At 38.5% G+C, this 17374-nt stretch overlaps 1 protein-coding gene across 7 annotated transcripts in view; it reads left to right on the top strand.

The window, feature by feature from the left end:
- mink1 (misshapen-like kinase 1) overlaps positions 1–17374 on the top strand; it is a 39439-nt gene that overhangs the window by 15462 nt on the left and 6603 nt on the right. The window contains exons 10-30 of one of the 7 annotated variants that reach the window (XM_079605922.1): positions 803–872; positions 1568–1778; positions 4506–4616; positions 5312–5398; positions 6823–6999; positions 7079–7240; positions 9018–9176; positions 9338–9417; positions 9499–9602; positions 10095–10189; positions 10413–10436; positions 11848–11996; positions 12112–12232; positions 12714–12830; positions 12984–13095; positions 13651–13806; positions 15227–15370; positions 15506–15640; positions 16252–16352; positions 16863–17012; positions 17179–17338. In XM_079605922.1, coding sequence (XP_079462048.1) covers positions 803–872; positions 1568–1778; positions 4506–4616; positions 5312–5398; positions 6823–6999; positions 7079–7240; positions 9018–9176; positions 9338–9417; positions 9499–9602; positions 10095–10189; positions 10413–10436; positions 11848–11996; positions 12112–12232; positions 12714–12830; positions 12984–13095; positions 13651–13806; positions 15227–15370; positions 15506–15640; positions 16252–16352; positions 16863–17012; positions 17179–17338 — 2625 coding nt within the window. Of the gene's footprint in view, positions 1–802; positions 873–1567; positions 1779–4505; positions 4617–5311; positions 5399–6822; positions 7000–7078; positions 7241–8909; positions 9177–9337; positions 9418–9498; positions 9603–10094; positions 10190–10412; positions 10437–11847; positions 11997–12111; positions 12233–12713; positions 12831–12983; positions 13096–13650; positions 13807–15226; positions 15371–15505; positions 15641–16251; positions 16353–16862; positions 17013–17178; positions 17339–17374 lie in introns of all 7 variants that reach the window. The other 6 variants (XM_079605919.1, XM_079605918.1, XM_079605921.1 and 3 more) reach the window with 6 other exon arrangements.

Genomic DNA, 17374 nt, shown 5'->3' with positions numbered 1-17374 from the left:
TTCTTTAATGTTGCCTTTGCAAATGATTTTACACTAAATATCAGAGCAATAAAGCTTTATTAATCACAGAAGCCCCAACCATTTCATGATCCAAGCACTTAATAATTAATTCAGTAGTTAAATCAGTTTTATCATCAGAGTCAGGACAGATGCAGGGGCTCCTCTTGGACTATAGTTCATAATTTGTCCACCCCATTTGTACACTGACTGCTCTGTGGGGGGAACAGAATTTTTAATAAAGTTTGTTTACTTGCCTTTGTGCCGTGAGGTCACCAAGACTCCCATCCAATCAGAGCTCATCTTTGCCTTGGAGCACAAATAGGGTGCTTGTGCACAACTGCGTAGCTTAGACTAACTCATGAAATCTGTGGCCAGTAGTGTAATCAAATAGCACAGCTGGGCTTGAATTATGTTTCTTTCTGGATATGAAGAATGATGAACGGCTAAAAATGGAAGCATCCAGCCAGCAGCCTTCAGCATTATTATCAGAGCTCACACAGTATCAGTTAAGGAGGAGTGCAGATGATTTAGACTCTAAAGTGCTGCAGTATGCATAAACTGTGTTGAGCCATATTATATTAATGCCTAAAGTCTTTCTTGTTATTCTCTCTCTCTCTCTCTCTCTCTCTCTCTCTCTCTCTCTCTCTCTCTCTCTCTCTCTCTCTCTCTCTCTCTCTCTCTCTCTCTCTCTCTCTCTCTCTCTCTCTCTCTCTCTCTCTCTCTCTCTCTCTCTCTCTCTCTCTCTCTCTCTCTCTCTCTCTCTCTCTCTCTCTCTCTCTCTCTCTCTCTCTCTCTCTCTCAGAGGAGACTGAGTACGAGTACAGCGGTAGTGATGAAGAGGATGAGAACAGAGGTGATGAGAGAGAATCCAGGTAAACACAGCAGCATCTGTGTTTACACAACCCTACATAGCACTACACTACATTGCAGAAGCTCTCCCCAGTGTTACTGACATTTTGTGTTAACTTGGCAGTATATAGTGTGTGAATTTTATATAAAAATTTAATGTATAGAGACACCATGGCTAAACTTTAGGGTCGAGCTACATTAAAGTGAGAAGGAAATGGTTTTGCAACTTGACTTAAACTATTAGATAATTTACTTGAATTGGTAGATACATTATTTGAGACTTGACTTGATTTAAATTTATCTTTTGATTCACTAAAACTTCTGATAAAAGATTTGAGACTTGTCTGTACATGTCTGAATGAGTCAATAATAAGTAGGCCATTTGTTTGTTCAAGGTGGGGTCATCAAATCATGACAACTGCTATTTGGAAACAATTATTCTTTTCGCAATTGCGCTTGGAGCTTTGGGGCAGAAATTACACCCTTCACCCTTAATAGATTTGTTTAGGGAGCTGTTTTATGTGCATAGATGGTTCCTCGTAATGCTCCATTAATGCTTTATCATATTACTCAACATGGATCAATCCCTACTCACTTGCACATGAGTGCATGCCCTTGATGTAACTGAGAGAGAAAATAATGTACGGTCCTCCTTGCAAACCTTAACTGTCTAAATCAACCGACTCTCCTCCGTTTCTCTGTTTATTTATGTCTGAAGCTCTATTTTGAATGTTCCTGGTGAATCGACATTGCGGAGGGATTTCCTGCGGCTGCAGCAAGAGAATAAGGAGCGTTCAGAGGCCTTAAAAAGACAGCAGGCGCAGCTCGCCGCTCAGCGCAGAGACCCCGAGGAGCACAAACGCCAGCTGCTGCATGACCGGCAGAAAAGAATAGAGGAGCAGAAAGAACAGAGGCGTCGCTTAGAGGAGGTACATGCATATGCACATGGAAGTCACTGAACATCATCTTTCTTCTCACAGGAAATGATAAGGGCAGAGTGCCAATCATAAAAGGTGGTCTGTATTTGTGTAATGACAGATACTTGCTCTGTTTGAGATGTGGTATTTTTCTCCATGCATAACTTACATTTCACAGGTATAATCTCCATCTGTAAGTGTTAGAAAGTCTTGCAAAAATTCCCATTTTGCTGTCTGAAGTGGACGAGCCTTATGTAAGCTAGTCTCTGATAAACTTCAGTGAACGAGGGCTGCCGCACACAAGCGCCAAATAGGGAGATCGCAACTAAAATATACATTTTTCCAAAATATTTGTTGTTGGACATTAAATGTGCCATATGTAGAATTTTAGTCCATATGTAGAAACAGTAACTGTAAAGTAAATATTCAATCCAATCCAACTTTATTTATAATGCACATAATAAAACAACATATTGTAGTTGACTATTGTAATGAGGATATCATATGTAGGCTAATATAAGTACTAAGCTCAGATGAGTGAATGTATGTTCCTCTTACAAGTTAACATTTAGTCTGCGCTTTTGTTATTTATTTTCAATTTTAGTATAGTGAGTTTTCATTATTAAAAAATGTTTTAGATTGTAATGTTGTGACGTAATTAGAATGTAATGTGATTTTTAACAACATTGGGAAGGAATGCGAAATAACTTATTTTATATACCGGTATATAAATATATACAGTAGATACACAGACATATTTTTTGGGCCATATAACCCAGCCCTATGAACCACTTTTATAATACTTTTATGGTTCTTTTTGTAACCTTCCCTGAAGCGTAACAGCTCCATCTTTATTTACTTTCATTATATTTAAAAACGTGCCCAGTGTATTATTTTGGGTTCCACAAAAAAAAGAAGTTGATGATACAGGTATGGAATAACACGAGTAATTAATGACAAGTTTTTCATTGTTTGATTGCCTTATCCTTAGAGTGTTTTAGATTTGATCTCCTGTCATTGAATGTTGGACTAATTTATAGATCAGAACAGCTCATTGAATGATACTAAAAGTTTATGAGGAGCATATTTGAGAAAAGTCGATGTTTGATATAAAACACGTAGTGCAGCCAGAAGATTCACACAGCATTTGTTTTTTTCTCTTATCTGGAGCCGGTCTTTCTTCATTAGAGCGAACACAGGGAGGTATTTGTGGAATTTTGTGAGGTACATGTTGGTGAATTTGAGAGACAAACCCGGTAAATGATTGAGAACTCTACATACTCTGCAAAGTCAGACTTTTAATTGATTTAGTTTTGAGTTGTCATTGTCACTGGATGACTGTGGAAGGACATGATTAGCATGACTGCCTGATTATCCTGCACTAGCTGAGAGAGACACGGGGTGATGAATAGGCCACAACACAAAGGAGTGTGTGTATTTGTTATGTACTGAGGATCAGGATATATATTTATGTCCGCCTTTGTACACTAGGAGAGATTCCCAAAGTCAAGCCCCTCACAGCTAAGTTAATTAAATCAAGAACAGGTGGGATCAAGACATGTTTGCTGGGGGATATAGAATATGGCTTACTATACTTTGTATAGTAGGGTATAAAAATCTGACCAAATTTGCTATCCCATTTAAAGCAAAGGAATATTTTAGTTGAAATATATTTTTTTTTCATTTAATACTGCACTACCATTCAAAATGGTATTACTTTTATTTAGCAAAGATGCATTAAATTGATCAAAAAGGACTGTAAAGACATTTACAATGTTAAAAAAGATTTCCATTTCAAATAAATGCTGAATTAAATGCATTTCAAAAAGAATTCTGGGGGGACAAAATCAATCACTAAAATATTAAGCCGAATTGTTTACAACAATGATAATAAGAAATGTTTCCAAAGTACAAAATCAGCAAAGTATTTAAATAGAAAACTGTTATTTTAAATTTTACAAATATTTCGCAATATTACTGTTTTAACTGTATATTTATTCAAATAAATGCAGCCTTGGTGAACATAAGATACTTCTTTTGAAAACATTTAATACTCTTACTTGATAGAATGATAATAATAGGAACAATCAATATTAATAATAATTATAACATCATTATTAATAACATTATTGGTATTTAAATAATATTAATTGAACAATTTTAAAGTTAAAAATGTAATTCTTCTGCACTATTTCTAGCTCACTAATCATAAAAGTAAATTTGTCATTGAGTAGTCGAATGTTCTTCCATTTGAAGTGCAAGATGCTTTTCTCATCTCTAATACAACTTGTATTTGAAAATAATATATATATTATTATATCTCCCATAAATTTCTCACACACACATTGTCCTTGCTATCACTGATATATAAATTCAAATGAATAATTACACTGTAAAATGGCTTGTGTTGGGAATGATATAGTTTAGGTTTGCTGTTCAAAGTTTCATACTGTATATAGGCCATGTGCAGGGTGACAGCAGCACCATCTAGCCACTAACCCACTGAATACAGCACCGCAGTGCACTGACTCACCAATATCACTATACTCACCCTCTCTCACCATAACTGTGCCCAATGTCTTAGCCAGAGAAAGCGAAAGTGACTATGTTCTCTGTTCTCTCCCCCTTAATTCCCTTCTCAAAAGCATTACATGATTTTTAGCAACAGGAAGGCTCTCATTATTTCAGCCAAATATGTTAAAGTGACTCACTCTCTCTATCTCTCACACACCCGCACAGCAACAGAGGAAGGAGAGAGAGATGGTGCGGCAGCAACAGGATAAAGCTCCTCACCGGAGACTCGATGACATGAGACGAGAGGAGGACAGGAGGATGGCAGAGAGAGAGCAGGTAACCAATCACAGCCACAGAACTGCAGTCGGGCCGGCCAATCGCAGCCTGGCGTGGGTGTTCCCCACTAAGCACAGCTCTGGCCCTGGAATGTCTGTGGAGTGGTTGCCATGGCAGCAGGTTCTCAAATGCAGTGTGTGTGTGTGGGTGAGCCGTGTGCAGCCCTACATTCAATACAATTCAAACTGACAGAAACACAAAAGACCAATCAGCATGAATTAGTGCACAATGTGCCACAGGACACACTCTTCAGAACGACCTCACATGTACATGCCTCGCATCACACTTCCTTCAGTTTTCCTCCTCTAAACGACTGGAGAAACACACGCATACGCAACACACTCGTCAGAGTGGCAGGAACTAGTTGTAAACACTCGCTGCGTGCCATTTTAAGATCATAAAAGCGGCGTGACGTTGCGGCTCTACCGCAGTAAGTGAATAAAGCGCGTAGAACAAATCTCTTCACTCTGTCGATGTGTCTTCAGCCATTTTAAAAAGCTCATCAGAAACACTTCTTTAAAATGTCTGCCTCTATCTTCAGAGGCTGCACACACAGGTGTATCTGTCCGCTCCCTCAAATATCTTTTTATTCTATCCTTTCGAGTCTATTCTGATCGGTCTCTTCCTTCCTCTCCCCTCTTCCACTGCTCCCCATTTCTCTCTCTCCCTCTCTCTCTCCAACCCTCTCTCTGTAGGAGTTTATAAGACATAAGTTGGAGGAAGAACAGCGGCAGTTAGAGATACTGCAGCAACAATTACTGCAGGAGCAGGCTTTGCTAATGGTAACACTCCTTTCTTTCTCTTCCCTCTGTCAGTCCTCAGACAGTTTTGCTGCGTGTCATGTAACAGGACCCCGAGATTGTGCTGGAATGATTAGAATCCGCCTGGTTTCAGAATGGGAAACATACAAAGCAGGGTTTTGAAATGTTCTGGAGCATGGGTCTTTAATTATTGTTTGGTTTTAAACTAATTTTAGGAAAATATGCATTAAAGAAAAATACAGTATCAAGTTAAATTCACCCAAAGCTAGTGTTAAGAAGCTTAAGTTGAGCTAAATGTTTTGTTTAATTGTTCCTTCCAAATTAAAATTAAGTTATTTGAAGTTATTTGACTAAAAATGCAGTAAAAACCGTAATACTGTGAAATATCATTACACTTGTAAAGTAACAGTTTTCTATTTGAATATAATTTAAGAATTTATTCCTGTGATTTAAAGCTGAATTTTCAGCATCATTACTCTACAGTCTTCGGTGTCACATGATCCTTCACAAATCATTCTAATATGATGATTTGCTGCTCAAGAAGCATTTATTATCAATCAATGTTGAAAACTGTTGCTACTGGTTCCTATTTTTGTGAAAACAGTGATAATAAATGTCAGGATTATTTGATGAATAGAAAGTTCAATAGAACAGCATTTATTTAAAATGGAAATCTTTTGTAACATTATAAAAGTATTAAGATTTACCGATCAATTGAATGCATCCTTACTGAATAAAAGTATTAATTTAAAAAACACAACTTTACTGAATCTAAACTTTTCAATGGTAGGTTATTTATAAATGAAAACAACAACACTCTTGAGAATTATGCAGATTTAGACCCCTGTTCTTAAACATGAGAACCTTTGCTGAAGTGAGACTCATCAAACTTAACTCATGTATGTGTCTTAACAGCTCTGTTTATGTTTTAGTCAATATAACATAAAGGTTTGATTTGGTCATTTGTTTATATTGCTTGGATTAGTTTCATTTTTAATGTACAATTTGCTGCGAACAAGGTCAAAATATCAGAAGAAAACACAATATGACATAATTACACACAATATTACATCACTCTGTATACATCAAAGCTGATTTACATACTGTCCAATTGCTTGAAATCCTTGACTGAAGAATTGTACAGCTAAGGGAAATGTTTTTCTTTCATTCTTTAGTTGTCAAAAACTTCAGAGAATGTGAGCCAATATATCCTAAAACTCAAATAATCACGTTTTTTTGTGTGTAATTATTCATTAATTCATAATTATTTCCTTTGCATGTTGGGAAGGGGCATATGTTTTACATTTTTGTTTGTGTCTCTGTGTTTGCGCATGTGACACTGTGCTGTTTTGTGTTAACTATTTCCTGTGCCTGCCAAAAATGCCATGTATTGACTTCCACATTTTTCTAGTTAAGTTATTAATTGTTTGTTCATGTGTGTGAAGGAGTACAAGCGTAAACAGCTGGAGGAGCAGAGACAGTCGGAGAGACTTCAGAGACAGCTGCAGCAGGAGCACGCGTATCTCGTCTCACTGCAGCAGCAGCAACAACAAGACAAGAAACCACAGATGTACCACTACAGCAAGAACCCAGAGAACAACAAACCAGCCTGGGCTAGAGAGGTACGCTTACACCCTGCTGAAAACAATAGTACTCTGAATTGAAGCGTCACAATATCAATTCTCATGCTTTGTTTCTCAGGTTGAGGAGCGCAGTAAACTGAACAGACAGGGCTCTCCCAAAATCTGCACTACAGTCTCTGACACCAACATACAGTCCCGTTCAGAATCAATCAGCCAATCGGGAGCTTCACAGACTCCACCCATGCAGAGACCCGTGGAACCACAGGGTGGGCAGGGAAAGGTGTGCTACCTGTCATTTTATTCCCTCATTCAAATCTCAGCGGTCATATTCGGCTAGAATGCAGTATGAATAAATATTTCTTAAAAAATAAGACTAATAAGTCTACTTTTTAAAATAATAATAATAATAAAATAATTAAACCATTAAAATTGGCACATACAGAGAATACAAGAACACATCTTGCTTTGGACTGTATGCTAGTTACGGTAATGTCTTTTGTCTAAAGCCAGGGACACACCAAGCTGACGGTCTGCCATCGGGCAACGCCAGGACGTTTTTGAGATCCGGCCGACAGTTTTTTCTATGTTCTGCACCATTGGCTCTAGTTGGACGTTTTTCTCTTGGCCCGATTCAATGTAGAATCTGTGTCGAGCCGTTGGTGAGAGAGAGAACTCTGATTGGCTGTTCAGTTTAGCAAGCGAAGAAGTCATGACGGCACAGACAGAAAGGCCGTTCTAATTTCACGTCAATATTTTCATAATAACATGAGCGGGGTGGAATAAAGAACGTGATCAGCATGATTGATATTCAAAACTTTTTTTGCTTTCTGTTTGTTGCTTTTGCATTCCCTTTTTGAATGACGAATATTGACAGTTATCTCATTTACACAAGCGCAGAACACGCGTGCTAGTTGACTGTTGCCTGTAGTCCTTTCGGTGTGTTCAAGCACATATTTTTTCCCCGACGTAGGCGATGTGAGGCGACAACACAGTCGGCTTTTATCAGCGCTAGTTCTTTGGTATCGTTTTGGTGTGTCCCTACCTTAATGATTATGGAAATGCAAATACAAAACAATATATTGATTTCTAAAGACACTTTTTATAAGTGTCCACCTCAGTAATTTAATGTCTTTGAACTATGTACACTATTGTTCAAAAGTGTGTGCTCGGTAATATTTCTTATCAAAAACAGTCAACGGTCGCTCAGAAAACACTTCTTATTATCAATGTTTAATGCAGTCGTGCTGCTTCATATTTTTGTGGAAACCGTGATAATTTTTGTCCTGATTCTTTAATGAATAGTAAGTTCAAAAGAACTATTGTAACATTTTTACTGTCAATTTTAAATCAGTTTTATATGTACCGGTAATCAGTTTTATATACAACTTTATATGTTCTTGCTGAAAAAAAAAAAAATCTCGAAAAAATATATATATTTTTTTAAATTAATTGTCATTATCATGTACTTCATTTTAATTTATTAATAAATAGCCATAAAAAGCCTTGATAAGAAAGAAAAAGATTTTGATTTGCAGGAGGATGCCATCATTACTGTTCTTTATTGCTGCATGCTCTGGCTAACACTTTACTCTCTTTTCAATGAATTTCTTTTTTTTCTTTTTCTTTCCTGTGGGGCCCACTCGCTTCCTCTGTAATCCTTCAACATTTTTGGGAACATCCTCTTCACTTGCATATCCTGCACTGGATCTCCTACCTTTCTCTGCTGCCCAACCCTCATTGCCTGTAAACTGATTTACTCTCTCTAAAACTCTTCTAACCCCCTTTTGCAAAAAAAAACAAAAATCCTAATTTCTCTCTCAAATAAAAATCTAACCTTCCCCAATTGGCCTACCTTTTACCCTCCCACTTTTCTTTTGGTTTATGTCGACATCCTTTTTTCTGTCTTATCTTTTATTCTGTCCTCTTGTCCTCACTCCCATCTACCGTAGTTCCAGATGGCCCACCTGGTGCCATTAAAACCGTACGCCGCTCCTGTCCCTCGCTCCCAGTCTCTTTGTGATCAGCCCACTAAGACCATGTCCGCCTTCCCCACCCAGGATCCCTCTCCCACACCCACACCTCGTCCTCTACACTCCAGAGAACTAGTCCGTCAGAACTCTGACCCCACCTCAGAGACCCCTGCCCCTCAGTCTCGACCAATGAGAGACGACCGGGGACCCTGGATCCGTCTTCCTGAGATTGAACAACCTCCTAAAGTAAGACAGAATAATGTTTTTTGTTTTCTTTCTCAGTTTTTGTAAAGCTCAGGTTTGTGCAAACAGCTTTTGCAAATACACAATGTAATCAGTGATTATTAATATCATTGTGGTTTAATGTATAATTTTCCCATTATCCCTTGTCCTTCTTTCTCCCTTAGATTCCTCAGAGAACAGCCTCCATAGCCACTGCACTGAACACAAATCTCTCCTCCGGTATCAGACACCCAGTCCGAGCAAGGTAACAGACACACATTTAACTGAAGTGACACAAATCATATGACTGTACTGACTCCTGCACCATGTGTTTATTCCGTGTCAGTAATCCCGATCTGAGTCGCAATGAGCGCTGGGAGAGAGGAGACAGCATGAGCATCATGTCCAACCTGCCACAGACCGGCTCTCTAGAGAGACACCGCATACTCAGTGAGTGTTGTGTGGGTCATGTTTTGCCAACTTGCAGAATTTAGTGCAATATCAAGCAAACTCTGCAATCTTTGCGTCAGCTTGCAATTTGTCCTATTTCCACAATTTGACCGCAAAAAATCCTGAAAAGGGAGAAAGGCAAGGTTAGCTTGTAAAAATCCCAAACAAAAGAATCAATACATGTTCACCTGTCCTGCAGAAAAGCAGAATTATGATTATTTCTGTCCTGGTGCCACCATTGCCTTGTGCATGGGGGACCAGGACCACAAATTCGGTAATTATCCACAAAAATATTTACAGATAATTGTACTTTCACATGAAATCCAGATGGCACTGCTTAATAAATGTAAAAAAAAAAAAGTTTGGTTGAATATTAGATAATAGAAAATAATGTTTAATCATTCCAATCCATCTGGGGACATTCATAGTTGGAAAACAGGGTTTGTTTGCAGGAATTATAAAGTGTATAATGTTGTTGCGGGTTCATTTCAGGCTCGTCCAAGATGGATTCCTCCCCAACCCTCTCTCATGACGGCCGACACAAACCAGGAGAATCCCGAACCTCATCGAGGCCCAGCAGGCCAGCGGTGAGATACAGACCCACACACACACAAACAAGAGTCGCATGTTAAAATACACTCACTCATGCACATAGAGTCCCAAATCGTTCGCCTGTGTCTTGTATAGAATGAACACACTCGGCCCTCCTCTAAACACTAACCTCTGTTCCTTACGATTCCTCTGCTCCTTTATCCTTTTCATCCCGCTCTCCTCACGTCAATCTCTTTTCCTCCCTCTTCCTGCCCTCAGAGCTATAAGAGAGCGATAGGAGAGGTCAGTGCCCGTATCCGTGTATCAGCATGAGTCTGTATCGGTGTGTGTTTTTGCATGCTTGCATTTTCTCATAATGAGGCTAAATGTCAAATGAATGTTGCTTTTTCATTACATTTAAAAAATAATGAATAATAAAAATGTAATTCTGGTGAATCACAGCATAAATTACATAAGATTTAAAATATTAAGTCTGTCAATCTAATTAATTACAGTTTGGATATGCAGATGAATTAATCAAGTGAATCAATAATCACTTACCATATGAAATGCCATTCAAAAGTTTTGGGTCAGTGTTTTTTTTCAAGATATTAATACTTTTGTTCAGCAAGGATGCATTAAATTGATCAAAGTGAGAATAAAGACCTGTATGTTACAAAATATTTCTATTTCAAATAAATGCTGTTCTGTTGAACTTTTTATTCATTTAAAAATACTGAAAAAAAAAAACATTTTTGGTGGAAACCGTGATTTGTTAAGTAGTTAACTGTTTTCTACATTGATTATAAGAAATGCAGCAAATCAACATGTAAAATGATTTCTGAAGGAACATGCGACACTGAAGACTGGAATTACATTACGATGCTAAAAATTCAGCTTTACCATCATAGGAATAAATTACTTTTACAATGTTAAAATAGAAAACATTTTTGATCAAATAAATGCAGCCTTGGTGAGCAAAAGGGATCATCGTACCAACATCAAACTTTTGAGCAGTACTGTATATTATGTTATCGTATAGCATACCAATGAAGATGAGTAAAGGCAGATGAGTAAAGCATTAAATAGACAAAAAGTGTCTACAGCAGTCCATTTTTGCAGGGATCCATTTTTAAAGGGATATTTCACTAAATAAAGGCATTCTTTACTCGCCCTCATGTCAGTCCAAACATGTATGACTGACTTCTGTGGAATACAAAATAAGATATTTTTTAAATGTTTTTTCCCCCAAACTATCATTCATTGAGGTGTTGTTTTTGAACCCATTGGCTTTCATTATTTGATCCTGTGACATATGTGGACATTATTAAAATGTATTTTTTGGTGTTCCACTGAAGAAAGAAATTGATGACAGAATATACATTCAGAGAGGACATAGCATCTCATGTTTTTTCCCCCTGGAAATCTCTGTCCTGTTGTTTTCAACTGAACACCAGTCCACAACCATCGCGTCTGTAGAGGGACAGTCCCATGTTCACAGCCTTTGTATAACCACATTCACTTACCCACCAAAGATCCCATTACCGCACCCTCCACTTTCCAGATAGCTTTTGAAAGTCAGAATGCATGATCAAAATCTTATGGTCTGGCTCAATCTGGGGAGATCCAATGTTATTGTAATGGTGACTCTAGATGCGAGACGTGATGAAGTGTTGCTCACTTGCCTGTTGATTTCTTCATGTGAATGTGTCAGGACCATGGGCTGTACTCTAAGGAGCGGGCAGAGGAGCAGCCGCGGCCCCCGGTGAAGGCTAATGACTACTCCTCTTCCTCAGAAAGCAGTGAAAGCAGTGAAGAGAGTGAGAGTGGAGAGGGAGCAGAAGAGGAAAGCCCTACTGACCGGTAGGAGACAACGATTGTGTTTTTTTTACTATGTTAGATACAAAGTCTGTTAAAAAAAATGTCTGGATGATTTGTTTTTTGTTTTTCATACGTTTTCTTTTAATGTGTGTATCAGCCCACGTGATGCAGATTCTGACTCTGTAAACACTATGGTGGTCCATGAGGAGGAGGAAGGTGAAGGAGGAGACGAAGAACGTGCTGGGGGATATGGAGACCAAACCATGCTTGTACAAAGGGTAAGGATATGTGTGTGTTTGTGCGTGTGTGCGTGCGTGCGTGCGTGCGTGCGTGCGTGCGTGCGTGCGTGCGTGCGTGCGTGCGTGCGTGCGTGCGTGTGTGTGTGTGTACGTACTGGTTTTACCTACTTTGAGGATTTAATGTATTCAGGTTTCAGGTCTCTACACCCACATTATAAGGACATCCAGCTGTCCCTGTAATTCAAATGGCTAATTAAACTTACATTTCTACATTTTATTTAAGGAAATGTTTAGTAAGTTTTCTGTGAGGGTTATGTTTGGGGGGTGATTACTACCTACGGTTTCAATCAGTAGTTCCCAAAAAAATATTTTGAGTGTTTGTTTGCATGTGTAAAACAAATAATAATAATAAAATGGGTTTACTACTTTTGATGGACTGTGTTTTTCCTATGTGAAATCGAGTAGAACATGAATAATACCAGTGCCAATATGTTTGTTTCTGTGTGTTGGTTTTTGGCAGACTCCAGAGAAGCGTAGTCATAATGGATACACCAACCTGCCTGATGTGGTTCAGCCCTCCCACTCTCCCACAGACTCAGCCTCCCACTCTTCCCCTGGGAAAGACTCTGCCTATGATGTGAGCTCTGCCCACCTAACTTCTAAAAAGCCTCATTCTCTCCACCATATATAATTGTATCATGTTTTCTTACTTGTTTTGAGTGATAAACAGATACACTGCACAACATGTGTGTAGTTAATTGATTAACTAAGATCATGCAATCAATTTCAGTATCAGTCCAGGGGATTGGTAAAGGCCTCTGGAAAGTCCTCTTTTACTACCTTTGTGGACCTAGGAATGTACCAACCATCAGGGGGCACAGGAGATAACATCTCTGTTGGAGGTACGGTGTTAAATTGACTGACAATTGCTAGGTATTTTTTTACAATCTCGCATGAACTGTCCCATTAATGTTGTTTTTTAATGCTCAAATAGCATTTAAGGGGTCATGACACAAGGAATCACATTTTCTTTGATCTTTTGACATATAAGAGGTCACTGTACTATTAAAAAACAACTGAAAATTATTCATCCTCACTGCAAAAATACCAAGCTGCCAAAAAGTTTTCCACCTCCGTCCATTTGTGACATCGCAACATATATTTGCATTTGACTGCCTCCACAACACTTTAACTACTGTTTTATCCATTCATAGTAATATGAGTGTACTGTCTTTGTATGTCTAAAGTCTTTGACGTGTGTCTTGACGTATCTATTTGAAAGTATGTGTATCTTGTTTTAAGGATCCTTATGTTTTTTACTGAAAAACAAAAGAACTGATTAAGAAAATAATTTACGATCATTGCTTCATTGTTGTGAAGTTGCTGTTGACCGATGACTCAATCACTCACTGCTGTGATTCTCGGTTCTCTGCTTGTGTCGTTTGTGGGTATTGTAGGTCTGGGCTCACGTTTTGAGCAGCTGAAGCTGGAAGTGAGGAAAGGCTCCATGGTCAATGTCAATCCCACCAACACTCGTCCAGTTAGTGACACTCCTGAAATCCGCAAATACAAGAAGAGATTCAACTCTGAAATCCTCTGTGCTGCTCTCTGGGGTAAGAGCTGAACGAGCTAACTAACTACATTTTTCATTATGGTTTCTCAGCTGTCTTTTAAAGGGATAGTTCACCCAAAAATGAAAATTCTGTCATCCTCCCTATTGTAACGTTTATCTAAAGTGAAAAAGCTTCTCGAACTAGAAAAAAATGTAGTACGGGACTTGATTTTGTCCATCGGAAATCAATTGGATGGTTGGACCGTTGTGGTTTGCTACTGCTGTGATCTCATGTGAGTGACAGGTTGTTCAGGCCTTAGCACTTCATCAGAGGAGAGATGTCTATACAAGAGGGAGAGGAATTCTTTTTTGGATTAAGGATTACGAGGGCACATGCATTTTAAAAATGTGCACGGATAAATTATTTATAATAAATACTGCACTATTCCGTAAAAGATAAGAATTGTCCATTTTTATTTCATGGTGACTATCAATTCAGTTTCGCAATCTGAACACATGTATATCTGCTTTTGAGAGAGCTGCTAACAACTTGAGCTAGCGTACAAAACAGACCTGTCCAAGTTAGCGCATCGAGAGCCCTTTTAAAATGTCCTTGATTTCAAGTACCATTGGGTCATTGCGGGTAATTTTAGCTCATTGGTGTGAGTTTTTTTTTTTTTTTTTTTTTCACAAAAAAAAAAAATCCAGTCACGAAGCATTTTACATGGTCTTTTGGTAGTGAAGTTATTGTGTGAAATTTGCACATTGATGAGAACGGGTGACCATGCATCAAACCAATGCATATTTTAGCTAAAAAAATTGAAGCGAGTGTCCTAGAAACAGGACCTTTTCCTCTGGTTCTGCGGCGATGCCAGTGCAACAAGTGATTTCTACCTTCAACTCAACTTTCTGTCCATTGATATTTTCTGCCCAAATCTTTTCCAAACTTGTCCTGCTTCATCAGCTTGTCACTTGGCAGTCGAGTTATTTACAGCATTTGGCACAATATGAGGTTATACGGAAAGTAAGGCTATGTGTGTGTAACTCTTTGATGTACTGATATGAACTTTCTGTTGTCATTGCCTTAATTTCCTGAATGTACAAGACTAGTTTGGTGGCAGTGCCACCCACTGGCCAAAGTACATAAAATATAGACAAAAAGAATAGAAACTGCCATTGGGGTCATGTGTCTTAGCTACAAACATTTCTTGGTGCCTAGAAATCAATACTAAGTTTTTTTTCTTTCTCAAGTTTCACCACAAAGGTTTCTGCTGTTTTGAACGGAGTATCTTTTTTTGTCTTTTTTTTTTTTTTTGATAACGTCCTTATCAAAATAGTTGTGGCTGCATCTGAACTAATTTAAGTTCAGTGAAGCCGAAAGCTTGACAAGCTATACTTTTGAGAGTAGCTCCCCGAAAAGTGCCTGTGCATGTTATAGGTCACCCTCACCTTGTGTGTTATAACTTTGTTTGTTCTGTCAGGTGTGAATCTGCTGGTGGGGACAGAGAACGGTCTGAAGCTGCTGGATCGAAGTGGCCAGGGTAAAGTTTATCCACTGATCAACTCACGCAGGTTTCAGCAGATGGACGTTCTTGAGGGACTGAACCTCCTCATCACTATATCAGGTTACACACTGACTTATTCATCACTTACACAAACACATACACACATGCATCTACTCATCACTCTGTTTGGTGGACACATGGATACATACAAGCACATCATTTAGAGGATCTTCATGTTCAGTATCTCTCTCTCAGGAAAGAAGAATAAGGTGCGTGTGTATTATCTGGCTTGGCTGAGGAATAAAATCCTCCATAATGACCCAGAGGTGGAGAAGAAACAGGGCTGGACCACTGTAGGGGAAATGGAGGGCTGTGTCCACTACAAAGTTGGTAAGTGTACAATTATAGACTGCACAGATACTGACTGTCTCCTTATCTGCAGATACCGATAGTTTGATTTTCTTAAGGAAAACTTCTCTCCTAACTAATGCTGTAAACTAGTAATGTACCAAATTAGATGGTTCCTTGTATATAGTATTAGATGTTAATATTAATGTTTTTGATAGCCAACTAGTGAACTAGGAACACTGAATAACCTGCAGACCTGGCAACCCTGGCTTGAACTACGGGTGATTCATGGGGTCAAATGGAGCCTGATTTTGTTGCTATTTTTAAGTGTTAATGCGTTATTGACACGTTAATTTGCCCTAAACTCAACACGAGAGATTTTCTTCACACACATTTTTCCGCCCCTATTTGATTGACATGATATTATCGCCCTGATCATCAGCTGTTTTTTCAAACAATTGGCCGATGGCCAGTAGTGAAAATAATTGCTTTTATCTGCTGATACCGATTATTGGCCGATACAACTGGCTAGCGGCTAACAAAAAAAGAATCATAAGTTCATAATCATAAGTTCAGAAGACCTCAGGCAAGGTGCTTTTATCTTTGACTTTGGTCTCATACTCTTCTAAAAACTTTTTTTTTTATTTTCCCAGTGAAATATGAAAGGATTAAGTTTCTGGTTATCGCTATGAAGAATGCGGTGGAGGTTTACGCCTGGGCTCCCAAACCTTACCACAAATTCATGGCCTTCAAGGTAGACCACGAGTTTTTATTATTGTCAGATTGGTTTATTTATCATGTACTCGACTTACATGGGGTTTACTGGGCATTACAATGTTGTTTGTTGTTTTTTAAATTGAGGGGAATTTGGGGGTCAGTAAGATGATTTTTTTTGTTCAGCATATTAGAATGATTTCTGAAGGGTCATGTGACACTGAAGACAAGTAATGATGCTGAAAATTCAGCTTTACCATCCCAGGAATAAATTACATTTAAAGTATGTTTAATAGAAGCGTAAGAGACTTCTTTAAAAAAAGTATAATAATAATAATCTTACCGACCCCAAACTTGTAATTGGTAGTGCAAGGAATAATAAATACTATACTGTATTTAAATAGTAATAGAAAGTAGCAAGTATCTTTTTTTGAGAGAGAGAGAGATTCATCTTTTTTTTTTTTTATGAATAACTTCATCATTCCACACAATCTCTGTAATGTGCTGTAAATTCAGCCTTCTACTCATACGTTTGTGTCTTTCTTCCCAGTCATTTGGAGACCTGCCACATAGGCCTCTGTTGGTTGACCTCACAGTGGAAGAGGGTCAGAGGTTAAAAGTCATCTATGGGTCGAGTGCTGGCTTCCATGCCATTGATGTTGACTCTGGAAACAACTATGACATTTACATTCCTGTACATGTGAGTTACGCTGTCATGTGATGCACCTTTTTCACAAGATGGCATGGAAGCGATCAGTGATTTGTTGAACAATAAAGAAAGTTTAATGGACACTCACAGAGAAATGAGTCTCCTTTGATGTGTGTTCCTCTCTTTCACTCTCTCTCACTTTCTTCGCATCTGTCAGATCCAGTCGCAGGTGATTCCTCACGCCATTGTATTCCTGCCCAATTCAGATGGGATGGAGATGCTGTTGTGCTACGAGGATGAGGGTGTTTACGTCAACACGTATGGACGGATCATTAAAGATGTAGTGCTGCAGTGGGGAGAAATGCCCACATCAGTGGGTGAGTGTACACACACAAACATATTCTTCTCTCTGC

The sequence above is a fragment of the Phoxinus phoxinus genome, assembly GCF_949152265.1.
Source record: "Phoxinus phoxinus genome assembly, chromosome: 3".
Taxonomy (NCBI): Eukaryota; Metazoa; Chordata; class Actinopteri; order Cypriniformes; family Leuciscidae; genus Phoxinus; species Phoxinus phoxinus.
Note: the sequence above shows the minus strand (reverse complement) of the source record. Positions and strands in the feature narration are given on the sequence as shown.